This window comes from Balaenoptera musculus, chromosome 20, assembly GCF_009873245.2.
Source record: "Balaenoptera musculus isolate JJ_BM4_2016_0621 chromosome 20, mBalMus1.pri.v3, whole genome shotgun sequence".
Lineage (NCBI taxonomy): Eukaryota > Metazoa > Chordata > Mammalia > Artiodactyla > Balaenopteridae > Balaenoptera > Balaenoptera musculus.
Genome location: NC_045804.1, coordinates 380,751 through 406,978, shown reverse-complemented (window position 1 = coordinate 406,978; position 26,228 = coordinate 380,751). Strand labels below are relative to the sequence as shown.

Here is a 26,228-nt window from a genome sequence, read left to right as displayed (position 1 = left end):
CTAGACATGAAAAGATACTGCATATCATTAGTCATCATGGAAATGTGAGTTAATTTGACAGTGAGATACCATTTTATTCCCACTGGGACTGACAAAAATTAAGAAATCTGACAATACCAAATGTTGCTGAGAATACGAAGCTATGAGAGCTCTTACATACTGCAGGTGGGAGTGTAACTTGGTACAACTGCTTTGGAAAAGAATTCGGCATTATGTAGTCAAATAGAACCCATCGCCTAGGTCACTGTGCTCCTGCACCATTTCATTTCTCAGTCACCCCACTTACAGGCATTATATTGTTGTCACCATTTTATATCTTTACTGAATGAGGCTGAGAAAGCTTAAGTATCTTGCCGGAGTTCACAGACACTATGAAGTTTCAGACTCTTCTTTCTGTCCTCTTAACAGGCCATGATTCTCTGAGAGGCTTTGAGGCAGGAGTGGGGCCCTGAATCTGCCCATAATTGGTCGTCTGTCCCAGCTGTGTTTCCACTTCTCAGTGCTGCAGGATGCAGCGCACGGTCAGCCAGCAGGGGGCAGTCAGCCGCGCGCCTCCTTCCCTGGTGGGGCATTGTCCCTTAGCGGCAGGAAGACAGCTAATTTAAAAAGGGAAAAGATCATTATGTCATTTAAGGGAAAATGTGGTGCCATTTATTCAACAAAATCAGGGAGAAGGGACAATAAAGTAGAAAGACAAATTTGGGCTTCCCTGGTGGCACAGTGGTTAAGAATCCACCTGCCAATGCAGGGGACGTGGGTTCGAGCCCTGGTCCGGGAAGATCCCACATGCCTCAGAGCAGCTAAGCCTGTGTGCCACAACTATTGAGCCTGCACTCTAGAGCCCACGAGCCACAACTACTGAGCCCGTGTGCCACAACTACTGAAGCCCGCGCGCCTAGAGCTCATGCTTTGCAACAAGAGAAGCCACCGCAATGAGAAGCCCACCCACCGCCACGAAGAGTAGACCCCGCTCGCCACAACTAGAGAAAGCCCGCGCGCAGCAACAAAGACCCAATGCAGCCAAAAATAAAAATAAATAAATATTTTTTAAAAGACAAATTCACCCATAATCTTGTGATCAAAACAGCCACTACATATATTTTTGCTTTCATCATCCCATGTTAACAGATTTTTTTTTTTTTAACAAATCAGCAAACCACTGATATTTTGTGTCTCACTTTTTTTTCATTTAACATTTCACAACAATGACTACGTAGTGGTAGATTGAGTGGATAAACCATAGTTTGTATAAATAACGCCTTCCTTTCAGAAAACCATTTTGGTGGTTTTTAGCATTTTGCTAGTACAGACAACATATTTGTGTATTTTTGTCTGTTTCCTTAGCGGCAGTTCCCAGAAGTAGACTTGTTGGGACCAAGAGAAGTGAAATGCTTAATGCTCAGTGCATGTTGCCAGATTGCTTTCCAGAAGGATAAACCAGTTAGTACTCTCACGCAGAGTATGAAAGATACTGTTTCAGAGGTGAGACTGTTTTTTTCTAATTAAACTTGTAGTTTTTAGATAAGTTGTAGATTCACATGCAGTTGTAAGAGATCATACAGAGAGTGCCCATGTACCCTTCACCCAGTTTCCCCCGATAGTAACATGTTGCAGAATTGTAGCACAGCCAGGGTATTGACAGGAATGCAGTCGAGATGCAGGACGTTCCACCCCGCAAGGTTCCCGCGTGTTGCTTTTCCATTTCTTTATTTTTGTCATTTCAAGAATGTTATATAAATGGAACCACGAGGTGCAGTTTAAGGAAAATTATTATGAAAAAAGCAGAGGTAACAAAGTTACAAACAGAACTATAGAAAGTACAGTTTGAATTAGGTAGTCTCTAGACACGCACTGTCCAATAGAAATATAATGTGAGCCACATAATGTAATTTAAAATTCTCTAAGGAAACATTAAAAAAGTATAAAGACATAGGTAAAACTAATGTATTTTTTAGCACAATATACCATTTCGCCACGGAACCAGTGTTTTTACAAATCATTAATGAGATATTTTGCGTTCTTTCCTCATGCTAAGTCTTAGGAATCCAGTGTGTATTTGTACTAACATCTCGACTTGGACCTGCCACGCGCATTTCAGGTGCTCGAGACACACATGTGGCTAGCGGCTGCCACGTTGGGTGGCTCGGCCCTGGTCCAGAGTGAATGAATCAAACCGTGAGCGTGGGCTCTGTGCATCTCCAGGCTCGGGAGGGTCCCCCAGTTAGCGAGTGGCTCTCAACCTTGGTTACACATTAGAATCACTTGGGATTTTTAAAGAATACTGATGCCTCATTGCCCCCCACTCCTTCAGCCCCAACAGAGGGCTGGCAGTCATTGGTCTTGGAAGCAAACCAGCATCATTGGGATTTCTTTAGAACTCCCCGGGTGACACTGACGGGTAGGCCTGCTGGCATGGAGGCCTGGGGCTGTGTCCCGTCGGGTCCTGACGTGCCCTGGGAATCTGGGAGAGGCCCTGGGGACCCCTTCCCCATCGCCATCTCAGGTCCTGCCCTGACCTCTTGGAGAGCAGGCACTTTCCTCTCTTAGCAGTTCTGGAGGTTTCTGTGCTTCCGACCCTGCAGAGTCCCACCCCGGTCTCTGCCTTGTTCAGTTGTGAGGCTGGTTTTAAAGTGAGATGCACACAAGCTCCCTCCCCTGGTGCTCCCGCCCTGGGGTCAGCCGCCTCGGGGCCAGTCTTGCCTCCTTTCTGGGCCAAGGAATGGAGACGAGCGTTTGCCAAGAGCCCGTGACCTACTCTGTGTGATGGAGCCCTCACGGCCACTCGGGAAAGAAACACCCCTTCCTGCGTCGTCGGTGGGACTCTCAGGGGCTGAGCCAGTGGCCGGGGGCCGGAAGCCAGACCACCTGGCCCAGGGCCCCGCTGGGTGTCCAGGCGGCCTCAGTGGGTGACGAAATGAGGCATCAGGCCGCGGGGCGCGCTTGGCCTGCTTTGTGCTCGTTTTCCAGGCTCCTCCGGGCCCCGCGGCCCTGGGGCCCGTGAGGTGGGGTTGCCGGCCGGGAAGCGTGCAGAGCAGCAAAGCTCGCCTCTCCACCGTGTCACCAGCCCTCTCCTGGGGGCCCTGAGGTCCCTCTCCTGGGGGCCCTGAGGTCCCTCCCCAGGCCTTCGGTTCCGTCGTGCAGTCAGGAAATACTGAAGTCTCTTCAGAAGCACGGTCGGCACCTCGACTTCCTCTCTTGAGAGTCACGAGGTGTGTCTGGAGCCCAGACTTGTGGGCTCAGCGCCGATCCTGCAGGGGCCACCGGGCCACCTTCCGGGACCGAGAAAGCCAGTGGGCCTTGGCCCTGGCCGCCTGTGTGTGCCTGGGCCTCCCGCTCACGGGAGGGGTGCTCCGGGGCAGGCCGCTGGGGCCTCCGGGCGTCCTAGACAGTGTTTCGCCTTAAGTCACGGGGGTGGGGAGGGAAACAGGAAGCCTCGTGCTGAGAACGAGCTCCTCAGAGAAACACGTCAGCCTCTTCTGCGCTTTTCTCTCCTTGCCCGTCTGGTCCAAGGCGCTCGCCCCCAAGTGGCTGCGCTTTCCTTCCACGCTAGCACTGGGGGACCTGGGACGCTGGGCTCATGGGGGCCCCTCCTGGACCTGCAGCAACCCGTCCGGCTCTTTGCATGACCCCGTGCCCGGGGCTCACGGCGGCCAGGCTGGGCTGCGTGGGAGGAGGGCAGGGCCGCGGGGGGAAGGAGGGCGGGGCGGCTTGGACCACTGGCATCCTCACTAGCGCCCTGAGGTATCGTACATTGTGCTGGGGACAGGGAAGCCGTACCAGCAGCGGGTGTTGCCAGAGGCGCACCCCGGTGCTGTGTCGCCCAGCCGGGCCACGTCGACTGTCCCGCCAGGGTCCTCCCGCCGCAGCACTGCTCTCCGGAGAGGCGTGCCTGCCGGGGGGCTCCGAGCTGGCCGCCCAGTGCGGCCGGGTAGCTTCTCCGAAGCCAGACTGCTTTTCCTCCCCGCTCTCCGCCCACCGCCTCCTTTCTCCCTTCTCCCAGAAGGAAGCATCAGCAGAAAAAGCAGTGTCTCGCTAGACACTGGTGCTAAGCGTGGAGGGGGCTGGGTGTGGCCAAGAATAACCTGCAGTGCCCAGCAGGGACACTCAGCTGCCTCTTTCCCTCCTCCATAATCACTGTTTTCTACAGAAAACATCTGGTTTGTCCGTCCACCTGAGTGGTACAAAGGCCAAGGAGAAAAGGGCCTGAAACGCTCAGCCCTCTTATCGTAGGCAAGAGCCTAGGCACGTTGACAGCGAGGAATCTGCACTGCCCGGCAGAGACAGTTTCCCAGGTGGTGAGCTCAGCAGTCTGGAGACGCCCCTCTGCAGCTCACGAGAACCAGGCTGAGAGACGAGGGAGGGGTGGTTTGGGCTGGCAGAGAACGGGGCCAGGCTGGGGGCTCAGATCCCGGCTCCCTCCGTCCCTAGCTGGGTGAACTTGGGCGAATGGCTTGGCCGCCACCCCCCTCATCTGTGAAGCGGGGATGACGACCCCGGTTAGGGTGAACTCTGTGCGCTCGCGCTGCGCCAGGCGGAGTCCCCGTTTTAACCTGGTTACGTGTGTTGCCTCATCGACTCCTCATAACCGTACGCACAAGTTACTCGTATTAAACATCCCCGTTTTAATAACAGTGCCCAGCGCGAGGGTGGTTGTGAATTACGTGTAGCTGCTATGAGCAGTGTCTGGTACAGAGTCCTGGCCCAGTAGCCATCAGCCTGCGGGAACTGGGGAGGCAGAGTGTCCGTTAGGTGGTGCTGAGGAAGGAGGAAACCCTGGGTCAGCTCTCCCTGCAGGCTCTTTCCGTCTGAATCTGATGGGTGGCCCGTGTCACCAGAATTAGAGCAAGTCTGAACATTTTTCCTGTCTACACGTGTTAAGACACAGGGTACAAAATTGTTTTTCGTTTCTCACTGGCTTTTATGGCACCGGTAGCTGCGTGAGCAGGTGGAGACGGCCACGCGGGCGGGCTTCTGATTGCCGTCAATGAAGACATCGTGCCACTGAATTATGTAGTCTGCAACCCCCGTTGCCACTCTGTTTCAGCGGGATCTAACGGAAGAAGGAAGTATGCAAGTCTCCCTGCCTTTTCTAAAGGCGATTTTGGTTTCCACAGACGCTGTGAGATAAAAATCTGTTCTGTCGGGGTGGAAGTCGGGGCTTGGGGCTGGCCAGACGTCTGCTAGTGGGCTGGTGCGTCTCCTCTGCTCCCAAGGTCCCTGACGTGCCACACAGCCGGTGTGTGACTTGGGGCCGAGGGAAGGGTGTGTCTGTGGCTCGTGGCTGGTGGCGGGGCTGCGAGTGAGGAAGTCACAGGCCGGAAGGACAGAGGCTCCCAGGCTCAGACAAGGTTGCTCGGGAACCCACCTCCACGTGGTTGAAGGAGGGTGCAGAACTTTTTAAATGGACGAGAGGCTGGTGTCCGTCGCTGATGGGGGAGAAGCGGGGTCTGCGCTTGGACACACCTAGGTTTGAATCTCGCCTCTGTCGCTCAGGAGCTGGGCGATCACCGCGGCTTCAGCCTGAGACTAATAGCGCGACTTGGCGAGGAAGGTGTCAGAGGAGGTGTGGGTGCGCAGTGGACGGCAGCTGTCCTGACCGTCGTGGTCGCCGTTTGTCCTGCTCTGACGCTTACGGTCTCTGAGCTTCGCACGCCTGTTCGTGCCCGGCACGCATTCGTCAGGCAGGCACGTGAGATAAAAATGATGGTCCCCGTCATCTGCCAGCCCCTAAGCCGGGCCCAGCTCCCTTATCCAGCGCCTCCAGTCTTTACCCGTGTCAGCTCCCTAGTCCCCAGAGCCAGCCCACGAGGGAGCGTTGCTGCGATCCCATTCTACAGATGAGGGAACCACTCGGGGAACTCCGTGGTGAATCATCTAATGAAACCCTCAGAGAGCTCGCCAAAGTGGGTGTCTCTCCAGCCGGGAGTTGAATCTCAAATCGTTTGATTCATGGAGCCACGGGAGAGGGGGTGGCTAGGAAAAACGAAGAGAGGAAATGGAGCCCTGGTCCCGCCCCAGGCCCCGGGGTTGGGGGTGGGATCCAGCGGATGGGCCAAGGGGAAGAGCCACGGGGGGCGGAGACGCCCTGACCCGGAGCCGGGCCTTCAAGGAGGACAGCGGCCCCCAAGCCCCCACCTCTGCTGGTCCCCACGCCAGCGCAGGCTGGACGCTCCCTCCGGACCACCCAGCCAGGTCCTCTTCTCTTCCCGCTGCTTGGAAGGCCGGACCTCAGCCTGCAAAGTCCCTGCACACGGAGGGCCTTATCTTGTTCTCATCTCCGCCACGGCAGGTGCTGGCTCAGGATGGAGAAACAGGCTCTCAAGGAGCTGGAGGAATGGGGCATTTATCCCTTATTCTTTCCTCCTCAAAGCATTGCCCGAAAAGGGGAGTTCCTGGTTTTTAACCTCAAGCCCCCTGAACGCATATACCTGCGGCATGTGACCGTGCAGCTGCCGTCCGTCCCCTCTGTGCTGCGTCAGTGGGGCTGGTCCTTCCCTTGGCCCGAGACGGGCCCTTGGGCAGCCTCCGTGGCTCTTCGGGTCTCTCAGTGACACCAAGCTCCCCGGCAGTGACTGGACTGTCCAGTCCCAAACGACAGCCCAACCCTCCGACGTGATGCAAAATGGCAGCAACTGCCCACCGCGAGCTCAGCTGCTGTGGCGGGAAGCCCGGCGCCTCCAAAGGGTGCGGCTGGTCCCCGCCGCTGCCCTCCCGCCTCAGGCTGCAGCTTTGGAGAGAGGGAGGGGGAGGTGGGAGAGGTAGACGCGCCCCTGCTTGGCCGGGGTGGTCGTGAGATGGCCCGGGCTTTCTGGGCTCGGGGGTCTTCAAGGCTGGGTCTTTCTCCCATGGCCCTTTCCTTGGGCTCTTCATAGACCCCTCCGCCCCTAACGCCTTCTAACTTGTAGCTCCCTTCGGGTGGGTTTTGCGCCCTTTTGTGGTTCCTTCCTCACACTCATGGGGATCCGATGGTTCTCCCCCAGCTTCTCTCCGCCGAGCCTCCTTCACCCCCCACCCCACCCGGCAGCCATCCTGAAGGACCTGCGTCCCTCCGTGCCAGCACCCTCCTGCCCGCCCCCGGTCGCTGGCAGGGCTCCTACATCCCAGCCCCGCAAACTTGGGCAGTTCAGGTTGGCAAAGAGCCACCAACTCTCCATCACCCGAGCAAGAAGCCAACATCTCTCTTCTTTTAGACTTTCCGGGCCAGAGTCACACTCCAGGCCACTGGGCTCCCAGCGTGCACTGGACCCTCGCTCACCAAACTGGAGGTTTAAGGGAGGGGTTTCCCGCCTTCTGTGGGACAAGGTGTGTTTGACAACTAGGGGCGTTCAGTAGCTCCTTCTCACATTCCTCTTCACAAATCTCTCCCGATCTTCTGCTCACAGAACGGTTTCACCATCAGCGCGGTGAGCTCCTTAGGAGTCGTGAATCCAGCTCTCCATCACCTAATTACTCCAGGTCTTACGGCAGCTCTGCTTACAGTTTTGGAATATAGATGGAAAAGTTGTACAAAATGTCAAGCTTATATCCATGCACTTCCTTTGTCTTCAGGTCTTGACCCCTGAAACCTTGGTTTCCTTGATTTCTCTGCAATGTCTTCAAACCGATACTTTACATTTTATTCAGCTGTTCTAATTATTTTCAGTAGGAGGGTTGGAATCACACAAGCTTGTGCATTGTAGCCAGAAATAGAAGTCCACCCTCCCTTTTCAGTTCCATGGACTGGCTTATTTTTTTCATCTGCATCAAACTGTTTTAATCATTGTCACTCTGTAACATGCATAAATATTTGGTAGTTCCCACTTATCCATCTTTATTTTTAAAGGAATTTTCCTCGCTCTCCTCAAATGTTGCTTCCTGTAAACTGACCCCAGAATCATCTTCTAGGGAGAACTCATTGCATTGAATTCATCAATTAATTTAGGGAGAGTTGACATTTTTATGGCATTGTCTTCCTATCCAAAAAACAGGATGTATTATTTTATTTATCAGTCTTGTTTTATGTTCATCAGTAGTTTTAAGGTTTTCTTTATATAGCACTAGCACATAATTTGTTAAGTTTATTCCCCAAGAGTTTGCTGTTTTGTTGCTACATAGATTTTTTTCCCCCTGAGCATTATATTTTCCAACTGGCCACTGTATTATAGCTGTTGATTTTTTATAGGTCATTTTTGTGTTCGGCCATTTATCTCAACACTTGCATTTTCCCTAACGGGTTTTTCAGCTGATCTTGATCTGGGCATGCGTGTGACTATAGTCTTTCACAGGTGATGACGATGGGTCACCTCAAAAAGTCTCAAGACACTGATGTAAGATGTTTTGCTTTACTTAGGAGGTCCTGCATTTCCTGGAGCATCATTCATAGTATAGAAGCCTTTGTCTTGAAAACCCTGTTGATGCAGCAAGCATAGCCCTCAGGGCTGAGCAGAGCCCAGGTTCCAAAGCTTCCTTTATTCTCAGCAGAGATGGGGAGGGACTCTTTCGACCTGGAACAGTTTGGAGTTCTCTGTGTCCATACAGGCAAACCTACGTTGTACCTTAGGTAGCAGGGGTAAAATGCCTTTGAAATCTTTCAAACAAATCTTGACAATACTTCTCAGAATGCTAAAATATTCCATATCCTTAAACCCAGAAATTCCACTTGTAGGAATTTATTCGGAGAAAATACTTGCAGGTGTCCACAGATACTTAGCTCTAAGGATGTTTATCCGTCATTGTTTACAACAGGGAAAATTTTGGAAACAACCTAGCTGTTCTGCAGTAGGGAAGTGGTTAAATCAGTTTTGGTACATCCAAGTCAGAGGATATATATTCTGTAGCTACTAAAAATAATGTAGGAAATATGACTTTTAAGTAAAATAAAATCAGGCTATACTATGGTGTGTGCAGTGTGGTCGCATTTGTAATGCATGGAAAAATTCTAATTTGCATAGAAGAATTCTGCAAAGAACATAATATCAAAGATACAGATACCATTATAACTGCCTGATTAGCGCTCCGTCGTTAGGTGTGTTCCCGCTTGACTTGGTGTCTGCGGCCACGCCGTTGGGGAAACACTGTGGATCCTGTAGAGAGCATTTTGCTGGACCCTCAATAAAGTGTTGGCCACAGTCTCTCCAGCTGAGCTTCTTTTTCTGCAAGAGCAGTGACCTTTGGTGGGTGGTCATGACGCCCCTGGGTCCCCTATGGAAACTGTCTGTCGGTAACCTCCTGCCAAACCGAGGGTGAGAGGAGTTTGATTACACACCGACCTTCCCTCCAGGAGGTTTGGACCCAGGTCTGCACCCTCAGCTGTGTAGCCTGGACTCCTGGCAGATGGGTTTGCTGTGGCTGTGAGCTTAGTCTTGGGGCAGACAGAGCTTGAAATGCAAGACTCCTTGGGCCTTGCTTTGTCAAAGGACCATGAATCTTTGCCTGGTGCTGCTCACGTGCTCCAGAGGGCATCAGCTGTGCGGCAGAGAGAGCTCAGTGGGGCCAGCATGGAAAACAGGTCCCTCGTCAGCTCCGGCCAGCAGCTCCCTCACCGCGTGGCGGAGGGCAGTGTCTCTAACTGAAGGGTCGGCGGGGGGGCGGGTCTCCCACATTGGGACATAATGACACCTAGGGGTCTCCAGGCTTCAGGTGCCACGCTCCCTTCTGATGCTGAGCCTCTGTTGTGTGCGACACTTAATAAGCACTTGGTACACATTTGATGATATTATATTTATTATCTGTGTCTACAGAGATGGCAGTGTGCCCACCGCCAAGACACCCTTTACATCACTATGCAGAACGGTGTTGCTCTCCAAATGAGAGAAACCTAAAACCTCTCCAATCCCAAAGCCTTAGTTGATATGGAGATAAGAAAGGAGACAGAGGGGCTGAAATTTGGCGGGGGGTGGGGGGTGGAGTGAGGAAAATTCTGCAGGGACCAAACGCCATGATGAGAGGGAGGTTGGAGAGCTGGGTGGAGATGAGAAGGTCTGGACCATTTCGCCCCTTTTCAGGGACAGATTTACCCTATTAAATCCGCCCTGTTGTTCGCCGCTCCTTGGGTGTCAACCGGTGTCACTTTCTGACTGTACTCAGGTGGCATGAGGGGTCCAGCCTTATTTGATTGCACGTTCATAAATCCTCGCAGTAGCCCTTACGAAGCTACCCCTGCGTTACAGATGAGGAGACAGGTTCAGTGTGACTGTGTGACGTGCCCAGGACGGGACAAGGGAGAACCAGCATCCAGCTCAGAGCTGCCTGGTCGCAAAGCCACGTGCCGTTCACTCCCTGACACGGCTACAGGTCCCGGGGATTCAGCTGTGATGCTCGGGCCCCATTGCTAAGTCACATTCTGGTCAGTCACACCTGGGATTCACGTCGTACTTAAGCAGTGAGAAGAAGACGCTAATAAATCAGTAATGAAGTTGTTTTGATAACTTCTGCTGCCTGTCAGATCACCTCAAACATAATGGTATAAAACAACAACTACCTTATTTCATTCATGATAACTTGGGTCAGGAAGTTGGGCAGGTCCTGCTTGGAGCTTCTCATGCAGACGCCGTCAGGTGTTGTCTGGGGACGCAGGCATCCCAAGGCTCGCCTGGCTGGACGTCCAGGATGGATGGCTCAGTCGCGTGGCTGGCAGCCGATGCTGGCTGTCAGCTAGGAGCCCAGCTGGGCTATCAGCCAACCACCTGGGCATGGCCTCCAAAGCAGCTCTCAACCAGGGACAGCTTTCCTCCCGGGGACATGGTTGATGGCAGCTGCGGTGCTACTGGCATCTGGTGGACGGAGGCAGGGAAGCTGCTGAACGGCCCCCCTGCAGCAAAGAATTGTCCAACCCAAATATCCACAGGGCCGGGGTTGAGAAACCCTGCTCTAAAGCAGGGGGGTCTCTGGGGTGTCCGACTTACGTGGGGGCTGGCTTTCCCCTCAGTGAGCTCCCAGGAGAACTAAGTGGCAACTGCATCTCGTTTTATGACCCAGAAGACACATAGCATATGTGTTGGTGGAAGTAGTCTCAAACCTGCCTAGACTCAGGGGAGGAGACGTGAGTAGACCCCATCTCTCAGTGGAAGGAGCGCCAAAGAATTGGGGTCACTTTTCTTTTCTTTTATTTATGTTTGGCTGCATTGGGTCTTCGTTGCTGCGCGCGGGCTCTCTCTAGTTGCGGCGAGCGAGGGCTGCTCTTCGTTGCGGTGTGTGGGCTTCTCATTGCGGTGGTTTCTCTTGTTATGGAGCACGGGCTCTAGGCGCGTGGGCTTCGGTAGTCGTGGTGTGTGGGCTCAGGAGTTGTGGCTCGTGGGCTCTAGAGTGCAGGCTCAGTAGTTGTGGCATGTGGGCTCAGGAGTTGTGGCTCGCGGGCTCTAGAGTGCAGGCTCAGTAGCTGTGGCACACGGGCTTCAGTAGCTGTGGCTTGCAAGCTCTAGAGCACAGGCTCAGTAGTTGTGGCTCACGGGCCTAGTTGCTCCACGGCATGTGGGATCTTCCCAGACCAGGGCTGGAACCCGTGTCCCTTGCACTGGCAGGCAGATTCTCAACCACTGCGCCACCAGGGAAGCCCTGCGCGTACTTTTATCATTGGCTTGGGCAGGGAAATGTGCCGTTAGTGCTTTAACCTGCACGAGACGTTTCTCCCTAATTGCTGGTCGTGGAGGATAGTTAGCGACTGTTAATTCCTGATAATTAACAAGCTAATGCTTAAAGGTAATGGTCCCCGGGTAATCATCTTAAAAGACTCAAAGCTTCCGTGCTTTCTAAGCCCCAGGCTCCGAAGGACGACCTGCATCTCAACATCTCTCGCCTGGGAGTTCGAGGGCCCCTGCGTATTCTTTACGAGGGCAGTGGTTGGAGAATTGTCGAGTCTGGTCTTTAACCTAGTTTTCTTCTCTAGATGTAGGAATAATACATGTTCTTTTAGAAGCTTTGTCAAGCCCAAAAAAGTAGAGAGAAAATCAAATATACATAACTTTATTACTTGGAAACATCCACTGTCAACATTTTGGTTTATTTCTTCCCAGTCTATGAATTTCTTTTCACAGTTGGGTTCATGTTAAACACGTGCTTTCACATCCAACTTTCTTCTTTTTTTTCTTCCCTTGTGGTGGCAACTTATTAAAAAAGGTCTCCCTACCCTCCTGCAGAAAAATCAAAGGAATGTTGTAGAGGGCGGATGGGATCCATGGGAGAAGGAGAAACAGTGCGAAAGCAAAGACTTGGCCCAGGGCCCGATTAGGTGGGAGCTGGGAATTCATTCTAGGCCGGAGTGTCTTCAAGGGGACTCCTGTTCCCGCCCTCACCAACCGAAGATTGGGTAGAAAAACATGTGCACACATGTGCGCGGTTACACAGGAAGGAAGGCTGGAAGGCAGTGAACTCAGGTGTTAGTAATGGTGTTGTTTTCAGAGTGGGGACCAGCGGTTTTCATCGTCTGCTTTACAATTTCCCATGCAGCACAGAGGAAAACGCTGTGCTTCCGCATAAAGATCTTCACTTCACAGCCTTGCCCCTCCACGGCACTGCCTGGTGACCTCAGGTAACTCTCCCCACTGGACCTTGACTTCCTTATCTGTGCTTTGAGGGAAATATTAGTCTTCCCGCCCTACAAGGTGGTTTTCAGACTCCGAAGTGCTGAGTTAGTGCATCTCCATGAAAAGATACACTCAGGTGACTCCCAGTAGTAAGCCCAATAGGATCAAGAGACAGCCCTGACGTAGCCCTTGGTTATGTACAAAGACAGTCTCCAAAAATTGTGTGCCACCCATTTCCAGATTCCCTAGTGGCTACTTTGCATGTGCCTCTCCCCCAGCACTTCTTGAACCTGTTTATTTCTTCAGTAGGAGGCAGTATTGCTGCAGTGGAGACTTTGGAGTGAGACCTGGGCTTAAATCCCGAGTCGGCCACATGCCTGTGACGTCCTGGAGGCTACTTAGCATGTCTAACCCTCAGCTTCCCCGGCCATGGAATGGGGCCAATACCACTGATGGGTTTGTCCTGAGGTCCTAATGAGAAACTGTATGATAAAGGGCTGTTCAGTTCTCAAGTCAGTGAGATCATTTATTGGTAAATAAAGGTGATTTCACAATAGAAGCATCCGTTCAACTGTGTAATGAATGAGATTGTTATTTTTCACTCCGTGCAGAGGAGGGAAACGTGTTACCTACTCTGAAAAGGGGACTTTCCTGTTTTCCCAAGCTCGCCCCGGGCCTCAAGCTCTGCTCTTGTAGAGATTGGCAGTTTGGGTCACCTTGGGCCTCTTCTTTCATTTCTTGCTTTTATAGATTCAGATCCAGTCTTCTCTCCATTTTCATCTTTCCAAATCTCCAGGACCTGAATCTTTTCTGTCTGCCAAGCTTAGCATTAAAATTGGCTGTTACACTCCGAGCAGTCACTAGCTGCTGTATTTAGAAAGCCTCGATCCATCTGCCCTGCAAAGGCAGGGGCTTTGCCCATTGTTGCTTGATAAGAACACCTTACACCAGCATCCTGCATTAGCTTGTTCGAAGCACTGTCACACCTGCTGTGGCGCTGAATCCCCCAGCAGTTCTGTCGTGTTATTCTTCACGTGGGGGACAGCATTGTCCCCAAAGTGGATTTCACAGAACAAAACGCCATTGTGTGGCCAAAACAGTCTGGAAAAGAGTGGGATGAGCGGAGCTAAGCGGACTTTTCAGGCTTTTAACCTGTGAATGTGCAGTGTGATTCTTCAAGACCTAGATGCAGTGCCTCCCAAGTTTTTCTTCACCAGAGTATTTTTTGCTAGAATATTCCATGGAAGTTTTGCTCCATGGAACTCAACTTAGAAAGGTCTTGAGAATGAGGCAGGATAAATTCAAATGTAGGCACATCACTTGCTAGCTGAGTGACCTTGGGCAAGTTTCTTAACCTCTCTGATTCTCAGTTTGCTTACCTATAAAATGGAGATGGTAATATGGTTGTAAAGATTAAAATAACGTGCTCAGCAGAATGCCTAACTATGATAAATACTCAATATACTTCAGCTTTTATTGTTATCCTCTCCCTCTATGTTCCCTGGGAGAGGAAGGGGCCTCAGGAAGGTTAATTTCCCAACTTTCCGCGGCTACTCCGAGACAGGCTGAGTGTGAAGCCCAGGCCCCTGCCTGCCCCGCCACCCCTCACGTCCTCCTTGGGACCCCGGGTTCCACCAGTTAGGACCCTGCCCACCCTCGTGTCGCAGTTGTTTTGCTGTCGTTTCCTATTTTTCCGGCTTGTGAGCTCCGACAGGGCCTCTGATTCCTTGGCTTCTGCTGCGGCAGCGAGCACGGGGCCCACACGCGGGAGGTGCTTTGGGAGATACTTGTAACCAAATCGGGGCTGAGTTGCCCCGCTCCACCTCCCAGCCCACTGCCTGGGGAACGGCCGGGTTTGCGGGGAGGCGGGGGAGGGCTGGCTGTTCTGCGTTTCACTTTTTCCTTCTCCATCAAAGCCAGTGCAGGAGGGACTGGCGTGCAGGAAGCCCCTGTGCTCTCCAGCCTGGCGGACGGGAGCCTTTGCCTCCAAGTGTTCCCAGGCCTCCAGGAAGCCAGCGTAGGGCTCAGTCTGCAGATCAGTCAACCCTCCCGGGGTCAGAGCGGGGTTCCTGCTGTGGAATCCGGGCCAGGATGTCCCTCCTTCTTGCAAAGAGCACCCGTTTTCCTCCCCTTCCCCCCTCCCCTCCTACAGCAAGCGCAGACTCCACAGAGGAATCAAGCCTCCAGGCTTGAGTGTGGCTTCTGTCCCCTTTCAGCAGCTGAGCCAGGATCCCCCAGTGCCTCGGCTGAGATGTGACACCAGGCCTTGGGGAAGCCTTCCAGGCCACCACGGGGGCCCTGAGCTTCGGAGAGCAGCTGACTCTTCCCTGAACATTAATCTCCTGTTTCAAAATTTCTGACTTTGCATCATCGCGAGGGGCCCGTGAAAGATGCCGGCAGCCTGGCAACGTGGCAAACATGACTGGCTTAGATGAGACGCACACGGTTGAGTTGCCCCTGACGCCACCCTCTTCCAGAAATACCTCTGCCCACCTCCAACAGCCCCACTGGGTGACCCTCTTCTGGGCTCTCATCACATCCTGGGCTTTCCCCGCCACAGCCGTTACTACGTTGGACTGTAGTCACCTGTTTGCTTGGCAGACTTTAGCAGGTATACAGCTCACTTGAATCTTGTTAAAATGCAGATTCTGATTTAGAAAGTTGGAGGGGCCTGAGACTCTGCATTGCTAACGAGTTCCCAGGTGATGCCAAGGCTGCTGGTCCACGGATGACACTTTGAGTAGCAAAGAGCCGTCGTTCTCAACTTGGGCCGCGATTAGCCTCGCAGGGAGCACAGCGGTACCACGGCCCCTATAGGAGCCCAGCTGCACCCAAGATCTCTCAGGGTGGCACCTGGGCACGCGGGACTTTTAGATGCTCCCTGGGTGGCTCTAGGTTCCAGGCAGAGTTCAGAAGCCCTGAGCCGGGCTGTGGGCTCCTTGGGGCGGCATCTTACCCCTCACTTATTCCCAGCTCCGTCTCCGAGCCTGGAGCTGGCTGGGCAGGTGTGGTAGGTGTGCTCATGGCTCACCTTGTGTAGACGCTTAGCCTCACTCTGGCTGGTTCAGATCCAGCTCCGGCCAATACCATGTGCTGGGCAGACAAGAGTCAGACGGCTTCTGATGAGGTGGGCTCAGGAGGCCCGTTGAGCTTGGACTGTGGCGTGGCTTCTTTACCGGGGCAGACCCAGATCTACAGCTGATTGGAATCCTTGTGGAAGACACCTTCCCAGGAAGCCTCTCTGCCCCCTGCCTCGTCCCCTCTGGGTCCCCTCTGGGTCCCGCTGCTACCTGCCAGGTGTCCTTGTGCCTCAGAGTCCTTCTCGACCTGGAGAAGCCCACCAGGCAGACTTCAGGCCTCCATCCCTCCTCCCTGCTCCCACATCCTTGGGCAGGTCTCTCCCACAGGCCCATCAAGCTGCATTTTCATTGCTTTGGGGGTGGGCGGTGCTTTGTCTTCCAGAAGGGAACTCTTCAAGGGCAAGGATGGGGTCACATTCATCCTTTTGTCTCCACGTTGGGTACAGTGGGTTGCTGAATGAATGAATGAATGAATGAATGGCGTTATCCAGCGGGGGGGACTCCCAGAGAGGACAAGGGGCCCCTCGCAGTAGCCTGTCAAGAAAGCTGTGCGCTCCTGATGGGGAGAGGGAGGTGGCGTGTCTGTCACCCATGGCCTGACTTCCAGGGAGCCGGCCCGCTGGTCTTCATTCATCCATTCGGCCCGGCTGGGTTGACGTCAGTTGCCGCCCAGGGCCCCTCCTCGGAGCCGTGGCCACTACTGCCGGCTCAGCCGCTGTCCTGCCGCCAGAGTCCACTCCCTGCTGGTGGCATCGCGGCCGCAGGCCCCGCTGGGCTGTCCGGGAAGATGGACGCCTGCAGGAGAAAGGCCCTGACCCTGCTGAGCAGCATCTTTGCCGTGTGCGGCCTGGGCCTGCTGGGCGTCGCGGTCAGCACGGACCACTGGCTGTACCTGGAGGAGGGCGTCGTCCTGCCCCAGAACCAGAGCACCGAGACCAAGATGTCCCTGCACTCAGGCCTGTGGAGGGTCTGCTTCCTCGCAGGTAAGGGCGCCCAGGGCCGGGGACAGCCCTGCCCCCAGAGAGGAGCAGCTGCCACCTCACCCCCCCCCGGGGAAGCGATGTGCCTGCTGGAAGGAGGCTGGTCACCGTGGACGATGCTCACGAGCTCTGGGCCCGCTCCCTCCAGTGGCCAGGACCCACTCCAGACTCAAGGCCTGAGTCTCCCTGTCCACTTGGGCAAGTCCTCTCACCCCCGGGACCTGGGTCTTCCCACCTGGAAGATGCCCATGGCCCCGCTGTCGCCACACCACCCACCCCTGGCTGAGAGAGGCGGCCTCAGCTCCCTGAGTCCTCCGTCTCAGTGCCTCCCCCTTGACTCTGCAAGGCAGGCCCTGTTATCACGTCCACCTCACAAATGAGGGCAGGAAGATGCAGGGAGGTGAAGCGCCGGCATAGTCACCTTCTGGTGAGGGCCCTCTTCCCGCCTCCTCCCTGTGTCCTCATAGGGCGGCAGGGGGAGAGGGAGCTCTGCGGGGTGTCTTTTAGAAGGGCACTAATCCCATTCATGAGGGCTCCACCCTTGTGACCTGAGCACGAGGATGAGAAATTCTTAGCACTTTCTCTGTTCCTATGTCCGTGAAATGGCAGGGAGAAAACGCAGGTGCAGGTCTTTGCAACTCTGCAAGATGGTGCAGGCTTTGATCCTGCCCATCAGGGCCTCCTGCCCACTTGCTAGGGCTTCTCTGGAACCCTTGGAGTTGCTACTCCAAGGGCTCTGTCCTTTATCCCTTCATCATGACCCGGAACCAGGCTGCACGAGAAGAGCCTCTCTGTGCCCTGCGAGGCTGGTCGGAAACACCACAGTGGGGTCACGGAGCCTTTCTTGAAGGGCTCTGTAACCCATGTGTGCACGGGGCACAGGGAACACTTGGTCCTCCCAGCCTCATGGTAGGGCTTTGGTGGTTGGCGCCCACCCGTATTTAGCAGGGAGGACCCTGGAGGCCTGGCCTCCCGGTGACGTGTTGAGTCTACTTCGGGAATGGCATCCAACACTGACCTCGCCTCCCAGTGCCTAGACTGTGTGGCATCCGTCTGTGTGGCAGCTCTGCTTAAATCTGAAGCGGAGTTTGAAGTCACCAGGGTCTGGTTGCCAAAGTGGTCAACAAGGCTTTGGGGGTTCTACTCCACGACACCCACACTGGGGCACCTAAGCCAGCCACACGCCATCCTCGGTGGAATCTGTCCCAAAGCCACAAGACGGCCACCAGACATCTGACTCTACCTTGAGTCTGCGGTGATCGCTTTTCATGCAGCTCTCGGTGCTTCTCTGGGAAAGATGTGATGTCAGGCCTCCGCTGTGGGCCACCATCTGGGGACGGGGCCCCCTAGGGTTTGGATCCAGCCCAGGTGTAAATACACAGAGGGTCAAACATCCTAGAAGCACCTGGGAATACCATTTGAATATGTTAACTTCAAATCCGTGTTCAGAAGGACCCAGAGTGTAAGTGGCTCTTGTCTCCGTAGGTGAGGAGCGGGGACGCTGCTTCACCATAGAGGATGTGATGCCTGTGAGCCCCCAGCTCACCTCCGAGTCCATGGTCAACATGCTAAGTAGGTGCCTCCGACTTTCCAACCTGGGCCACGGGCTGGACAGGGCAGAGCAGGGCAGAGGGAAGAGGCAGGGTGACTGCTTGTTTCTCAAGAGCCGATGCCGTGACACTCAGATGCTTGTGCTGGCCGAGCTCACAGAGCTCGCTCTGCCAGTTATTTATCCGGAGTGGTGACAGGTTGCTGGAGTCTCCCAGTGCTGTGACCCTGGCAAGTGAGAGGGCACCCATACCCAGTGACTTCCTCTGTTTGGGATGCTCTAACAAAATAGCACAGACAAGGCAACTTGGAAGCCACAGAAATTTATTTCTCTCAGCTCTGGAGATTAGAAGTCCAAGATCAAGGCGCCAGCATGGTCACGTTCTGGTGAGGGCCCTCTTCCTGCCTTCTCACTGTGTCCTCACATGATGGCAGGGGCGAGGGAGCTCTGGAGGGGGTCTCTTTCATAAGGGCACTAATCCCTTTCATGGGGGCCCCACCCTTGTGACCTAAGCACCTCCCAAAGGCCCCACCTCCTATACCATCACCTTGGGCATTAGGTTTAGCAAGTGAATTTTGTTGGGGGTGGGGGACACAGACGTTCACACCATAGTACCCAGGGAACTGAACCAAGCTCTCCGACCCCCAGCGAGACTGACGTTATGGCCTTGGCCTCACCAGAGCTGGTTCAGACCCATGTGAACCTGCAGTACAGTTCTGAGTTAGCATAGGCCCTGCAGGCTAAGGGCCAAGGGACGAAAGCCCCACCGAGGAGGGGATGGAGCCCGGGCCGCTCGTGCAGGGCGGGGGCTTGAGGACCAGCTGGTGGACTCTGCCAGGAACACTTGACTCGAGAGGGCGAGCACTGAGTGAGGCTGCTGGAGGCTGACGGCATCCTTCCATCCCCTCGGTCAGAAATGATTCGCTCGGCCACGCCGTTCCCCCTGGTCAGCCTCTTCTTCATGTTCATTGGCTTCATCCTGAGCAACATTGGACACATCCGTCCCCACAGGACAATCCTGGCCTTTGTCTCTGGCATCTTCTTTATCCTCTCCGGTAAGTGGTGCCGTTTTCGCTCGTGCACTCTGCACTTCTGACATTTGATTCCTAAACCACTCTGCTCTGGGAAGCCCTGGTCCCAGCTGCGGGTCAGCCCCTGCACAGGACCCGCCACGTCAGTGGCTCAAGCACAACTGAGTCCGAGCTGGAGGAGGGTTCCGAGGACCCGGGCCCGCCCATCACCTCTGGAGGAGCAGTGACCTGACAGCTCCCCCTGGGCAGAGCTGGGATGAGAACCCAGGGTCCTCCTCATGCCATACCATCACTGCCGCTTTCCTCTAGTTCCCACTGGTAATGAGAGTTCCTGGTTTTCTTGAGGGCTATGTCTTTGTGTTTTGACATGAAAGAAATACAATCTGCCTTTGGAATGATGGCCTCTTCATCTCCCGTCCCTCAGCTATCCTCCAGAGACCCCTACCCCCACCCTGGGCTACCCAGGCCCCTTCAGTGTGGATCTGTCCTCCTGGACCGACCCCAGATCATTCACTCTTTCTTTCGTTTATTCATGTGCTGACTCATCCATTCATGTATCTCCCAGGCCTTATCACTGGGAGCTGGGATCTCTACCTACAGAAAGGGCAGTGTATTAGGGGACATAAACAAGTGGGCAGGAAATGTGGACCCTGCCTGACAAGGGCTCTGACAGCGTCAGCAAGGACTGTTATGGGGGCCAAGGGCAGCGGCGGAAACTCAGACCGGGAGCTGGTCAGGGACGGCCACCAGGAGCAGGCGAGATGGAGGGTGGGTAGGAATTAGGTAAAGAGTGTGAGGTTGGGGTGGGCGGAAGGGATCCTGGAGGGAAGAGAGAGGATGAAGGCCAGGGGAGACTAAGCTCAATCGTGACTCGTGGTGGCGGGAACGTCAGGAGGATGTGGCGAGAGGTGGGGGGCGGCAGCTGAGGTCGCCTTGTTGGGGACTTTGTGAGAAGCCTCGGGAGGATTTTAAGCCGAGGAAGGACATGACCAGATTTGGATTTTAGAATAATCCTTCTGGAGAGTGAGGGGAGGAAGGAAGCAAGACACCGGGCAGGGAGCGCGGGCGAGAGGCTACTTCAGTTGTGCAGGAGGGAGGGGATGGGGAGGGGCTGACAGCAGGGAAGAGAGAAGGGAGAGGCTCATGGACACCTGGGAGGTAAGCTCAGTAGGACGAGGGCTGGGCTTCAAGGGAGGAGCCAAGGGCTAGCGTGGAGTTCTGCTCAGGCCCTGGGTGGGCAGTGCACTGCATCCCTCATCCAGGGATCACAGGAGAAGCAGCAGATTTGGAGTCAAGATCATGAACGCAGAGTGGGAAATGCAAAGTTTAAGGTGCCCACGTGACAGCTGGAAGCAGTGCCCAGAAGGCTGCTAGGGGTCAGGGTTTGGGGTTCCTGGGAGTAGAGACACCAAAGGTGGAGACGGAGCTGTTGGCCTAGGGACTAGGGGAGGGAATCAGACGTAGAGGAGATTACTGCAGGGGGTGTGGAGAGTGAGCCGGGAAGAAAGGGTGGTAAATGAAGGTCGGCTTTCTCCCCTTCAGGGTGTCCTTTGCGTTTTCATGAGCACCTTTTCTTAATGCATCGAGCCAAAGGCATGGCTCTCATAGCATGGATTGTAGATGCCCTGGAGCCCTGGATTTGTTGATAAGAGAGGGGATACAGATGGAAGATGGGTAGGTGGATGGCTTGAATAATGGATGGATGGATGGATGGACAGATGGAAAGAAAAGATAAACAGCTGTCAGCACCAGGCATTCTGGTTGCCACGCAACTTCCAAGCCAGTTTAGGTTCCTTTTCCCAACATTGTCTTGTCAATATAGCTTGGGAGCCAGGTGGGGGTCAGAACACTAGATGCCCAAGAGCTTTTCTTTCTTTCTCCTTCCTTCCATCCATCCATCCATCCATCCATCCTTCCATCCATCCTTTCTCCCATTCATCTGTCCATCTTTTTTTCAATCCACCCACCTATCTGCCATCCATTCTTCCATCTATTAATCCCTTCATCCATCCATCCATCCTTCCATCCATCCTTCCATCCATCCATCCTTCCATCCATCCTTTCTCCCATTCATCTGTCCATCTTTTTTTCAATCCACCCACCTATCTGCCATCCATTCTTCCATCTATTAGTCCCTTCATCCATCCATCCATCCTTCCATCCATCCTTCCATCCATCCTTTCTCCCATTCATCTGTCCATCTTTTTTTCAATCCACCCACCTATCTGCCATCCATTCTTCCATCTATTAATCCCTTCATCCACCCATCCATCCATCCATCCATCTAACAAATGTTCATTGAGCACCTGCAGTGTCCTCAGCCCACCCTCTGCACCATGATGTTTCCACCTAGTCCAAGAGATACAGACCCAGGTTAAGCTCTTTCTTTATCTATAAACTTCACAGCAGTCAAGGCCACACAGCAGCTTCAAAACACCTGAGGTTTTTCAGCGGCGACAGCAGGACCAGAGATCTCAGACTGAGCTTGGCCACATGAAGTGTTTTAATGACAGCAGTAGACAGGGTTCCCTTGGGCCAGCTTCATTCCAGTGTGAGTTAAGTGCCAAGGAAGGCCTGAATCATGCTTGTTTTCCCGTAGCATTCGTCCTTCAAGGTGCCCCAGCTTAATCATGTGAATGGAATTAAACCTGAGCAGCTCAGAACAGAGTAATTAATTGTGTCCTGTTTCCGTTACAGTCACTGACTGACCGATGCTCAGTCGGTCGTTTGCACAATGGCGGGAGGAGTTTGGGCAGCGCTGGCCTCCTGGTGTAACGCTTGCCAGAGCCTGGACGATCTCTCTTTGCCTCTTCTGCCTAACGACCTCAGTAACTGGCCGCGCCCAGGGGCAGGTGGGCTGCACAGATCCACAGTGACATGACCATCTGTCCAGGCTCTGGAGGCCCTGGCTATCTCTGCCAGCGGAGCCTGCGTTATCCCTCAGTTCAGCGGAAGCCACTTGCTAAGTCAGTGGTTCACACCCTGAGTTCACCTGAGCCTTGCCTGGGGTGCACTTAGGACAACACGGTGCCAGGTGCCAGCCCAGGCCACGTGACTCAGAAGGTCCGGGGATGGGGTCATGGGACGCACATCTAACAGGTGGTTCTGGTGGGGGGGGGGGGGAGAACCCTCGGGCTCACCGTGGCTCGGGAGGTGGCTGGACAGGAGCTTTCTTACCTGCAGCCGTCCGCTTTCTAGAAGGTAATGGTCTAAACAGGGCCTTCAGGAGGAGGGCTCCTGCCCTCCTCGAACTCCAGAGTGGGGTCATGGTCACCCAAGGCCGAGGCCTTCTCCCTGAACCCCGAGGGGAGGCGGTGCCCCACCGGCGGCTCCCCGGCTTCCTTGCCGAGCGCCCCTGCCCCCCTGCAGGCCTCTCGCTGGTGGTGGGCCTGGTGCTGTACATCTCCAGCGTCAACGATGAGATGCTCAACAGGACCAAGGATGCGGAGACCTACTTCACCTACAAGTACGGATGGTCGTTTGCCTTCGCTGCCATCTCCTTCCTCTTAACGGAGGTAAACGCCTCCCCGCGGGCGGGGCGGGGCGGGGCGCTGCCCCGGGAGGGGGAGGGGGAGGAGGCCACGCTCCCCCTGGACCCGCCGCTCTCCCGCCCTTCCCTCCGCGGCCCCGCCCCGCGCCCGCCTTGTCCCCGCCTCGCGCTCGAGCTCCCGCGGCCGCGTCCAAGGCCAGGCCCCAGCACGAGCTCCCCCTGCCCGCAGAGTGCGGGGGTGATGGCCGTGCACCTGTTCGTGAAGCGGTGCACCGCCGAGGACGTGTACGGGCCTCACCCCGGCTTCTACCGCCCGCGTCTGAGCAACTGCTCCGATCACTCGGGCCAGTTCCTGCACCCGGACGCCTGGGCGCGAGGCCGCAGCCCCTCCGACATCTCCAGCGACGTCTCCCTGCAGATGAGCGGCACCCACCCCGCCCTGCTCAGGCGCCCCGACTACCGCCAGCTGTCTTCCTCCCCCTGCTGAGTCCCCGCCCGGACCGCCTGCCCAGACAGCCTTTCCTGCCCCCGCTGCCCTTGGTCTGCGGCCCGGCTGTCCCCGTGCTTAGCTGTTTCCACCTGACCCGTGCCCCCTTCCTGCTCGCCCAGAGGAGCTCCTGCAGCCCAGGGTGGGTGTCAGGAGTCCGGAGCCAGCGAGCGGGGTGACTGGTTGAGAGCTGGGGGTCACCCCACCTCTTGAGTGCCAATCACTGGGCGCTCTCCTTCCCTGGGGGAGGTGGGCCTTCCAGCTCTGTCTTCCCCCCCGCACCCTACGTCATGGACCCAGGCCAAGGCCAGCTCTGCGATGCCAGGTTCCTTCCAGAGACCCAGCTGGACTTGTGTGCTTGCCAACTGGCCTGGCCCTCGCGTCGTGATCTGGGCTATGGGGCCAAGAGGCGGCTGTGATACAGAGCTCTGGCTGGTTCAGAGTCGTCCCGCGCTGTCCTTGTGAAGTCCTCCACCGTTTGTTGTCACCCCCCCCCATGCCCTGTCCATCTCGCCCCTGCCCCACGGCCTGTGAGTCTTCTTCCTCTTCTCCCGCCAGAACTCAGCTGCCCCAGCTTTGGTCCCCAAGGGGCTGAGAGGGGTCTGAGGCCACTCTGATGAAGTCACAAAGAGGTGTTAACGGCTGATGATGGCTTCATATGCATGGCCCGTAGTAACATATTTAACAAGGGCCTTTAATGCCTTAACCCAAAGCAGTGGCTCTGACAATGAGAACTGCAGAAGGTGGCTGGTCCGGGTTCATACTGCCAAGCACTGTTTCAGGCCCGGGCGATACCGTCCCCGCTCACATGGGCAATATTTCTGGTCCAGGTCCCTGAAATCTACTCATGTAGACGGACCTCTGTACCACCAAAGTAGAAAGAAGGCAGCTTTCAAAGGGGCTGCCTGGGATTTGGAGCTGGATTTGCTGACGCCTGAGTCTAAACAAGCCAGACTCAGAATGATCTGCTCTCCCGAGGACGCCTGCCAACATCGGGGGTTGGCAGTTTAGTCCGAATACGGGGCAGCCTCTGCTTCCTGGGTACGGGGCGTATGTAAGCAGATAGACACCTCCAGAAGATGAGGTGGCGCGATGCCCGTTTTCCGGGTAGGAAACCTGAAGCCCCTTCCGTGAAGTTCACAGAGGGAAACGGGAAAGGCCCAGTGCCGGACGGGACCCCCTCGGGTCTCCACGCGTCTTCTCGCATGCCCACTTTGGGATTTGAGGTTTTGAGTAGCAAAACAACGCCAGGCTCTCTGCTGTGTATTTTTGCCGCACCAGCTGTTCACTCTTTCTCTTGCTCTTTTTTTAAGATAGCATTCAGTTCTGGGTGCAAAAAGCCACCGTGGGCAACACGCGGGCTCCGGAAAGAAATACAGAAAACCACACTTGTGGCCGGGGTGGCCTTCAAAAGGGGAATGCATTCGTTTGCTGGGGCTGCCACGGGCTGCGTGGCTTAAACAACAGACAATTACGTTCTCACAGTTCTGGAGGCCAGAAGTCCAAGATCCAGGTGTCAGCAGATTTGGATTCTCTCGAGGCTGTTTTCCTTGGCTTGCAGATGACCATCTTCTCCATGTGTCCTCACAGGGTCTTTTTCCTGCACGCCTGCATGCCCCCTGGTGTCAGACTGGATAAGAGCCCCTCCTAACAGCCTCACTTTAACTTAAATCACCTCGTTAAAGGCCCTGTCTCCAAATACAGCCATATTCTAAGTCGTGGAGGGGGGGCTTGAATATACGGATATGGGGCTTTGGGGAGGGGGACAGTTCCGCCCATAAGAGGCAGATTGCCTCGTAGCTGGATTGTCCCCTTGTTCCACGGATAATAGAGGAGAAACGAGGGAAGGCGACTGTGGTCCCTGTCCTACCACTGTCCCCGCGTGGGTCCTGGGGAAACCCCCTTCTGCTCCTAAACTATTTCCAAGCCCTCCTCCCACCCCCACCCCCAACTCTAATGATCCAGCCTCGTGCAGAAAGCTCCAGACAGCCCTCCCGTGTGGCTGTTCACCCCTCGCCTGTACACTGATGGCAGCCGGAAAGCCCACCTTCCACTCCACAGGCACCTGCCGTGACTTGTATCTTTGGTAACCGCTTACAGCTTCACAAGGAAACCGGTGCTCCCCGCAGCAAAGGACTCGTTTAGCGTACTTGGAGGCCGTTAGGTAGCATTTCCAAACTGGACAGTTGTTTAGATGTGCTTTACTCCAATCTTTGTCAATGTAATTAGGTCCTCGGATGCACTTTTCTCTCCCTGAAGTACTCTCTCTCTGTCCATGTGCCAGGCTTGTTTTCGTGCACATGGAAAAAATAGAATCCACTCCTGAACACAAGCTGATGGTTGACTGTGAGTGACATCATTAGGATGGGCCTTTATCGGCCTAGATGCTTGGCTGCTAAGTCAGGCAGCTCTTACCCTGGGAATGTGCAATTTACACCTATCTTTGGGACAGGTTCTGGGTCCGTGTCTCCCCTCCTGGGTGACGGGTGAATGTATGAATTACTGTGCAACCGTGATAGTTTCTTTTCTGTCTATAAATTCATCTCAGAACTGGGACCTTTGCAGCCTCTCCACAATCAAAAGATTTTTCTCAAACATTAAAGTGTATAAACTCAACTCATAAACCATAAATTAGGGTCCACTTCCCCAATACACTTTCTGACCTTTTGTTTCCTCAGGCACTTAAAAAAAAAAAAAAACATGAGTTTTTATTTTTTCATCCTCAAAATATGGGCTAGAGAGACTAATACACCAAAGTCTGATGCATTATGGAATAAAACTACTCGGGGTTACCAGCCAGGGGTGGGGGACAATTCTGACTTTTGTTCCCTCTCACCTGGAACTCGCCAGCCTCCTTCTTCCTCCAGGGGTTGGTCAGTGCTGTCACCTCACCCCCGGAGATGACCTTCAAAGAAATGGTCATCCTCAGGGCTGCACGGAGTTGAGGGGAGCAGCTGGGGGCAAGTCCACACCAGCTTATCAGTGATGTACCCAAGGAGCACATGTCAGGGAGCCCCCTCCTTAATGTTTGGGTAACTCCTTCCTCCCTAAATAAAAGTGGTGTATTGGGGTTCTCCAGAGAAATAGAACCAGGAAGATACATACATAGAT

General features: G+C 54.6%; 1 protein-coding gene across 1 annotated transcript; it reads left to right on the top strand.

The window, feature by feature from the left end:
• The first annotated feature begins 16,367 nt into the window (after window positions 1-16,367).
• On the top strand, window positions 16,368-23,117 carry CACNG5 (calcium voltage-gated channel auxiliary subunit gamma 5). Its single transcript, XM_036837785.1, has 5 exons — window positions 16,368-16,563; window positions 18,046-18,132; window positions 19,024-19,164; window positions 22,510-22,655; window positions 22,860-23,117. The coding sequence occupies exons 1-5, from the start codon at window positions 16,368-16,370 to the stop codon at window positions 23,115-23,117; spliced, it is 828 nt and encodes a 275-aa protein (XP_036693680.1).
• Window positions 23,118-26,228: the final 3,111 nt, after the last annotated feature.

What these genes read in the sequence shown, in the direction of transcription:
- CACNG5 (XM_036837785.1), top strand. Translation starts at nt 16,368, where the DNA reads ATGGACGCCTGCAGGAGAAAGGCCCTGACCCTGCTGAGCAGCATCTTT. An exon ending in CATCTTCTTTATCCTCTCCG is followed by an intron (nt 19,165 to 22,509) that starts GTAAGTGGTGCC and finishes GCCCCCCTGCAG; the next exon opens with GCCTCTCGCTGGTGGTGGGC. An exon ending in TCTCCTTCCTCTTAACGGAG is followed by an intron (nt 22,656 to 22,859) that starts GTAAACGCCTCC and finishes CCCTGCCCGCAG; the next exon opens with AGTGCGGGGGTGATGGCCGT.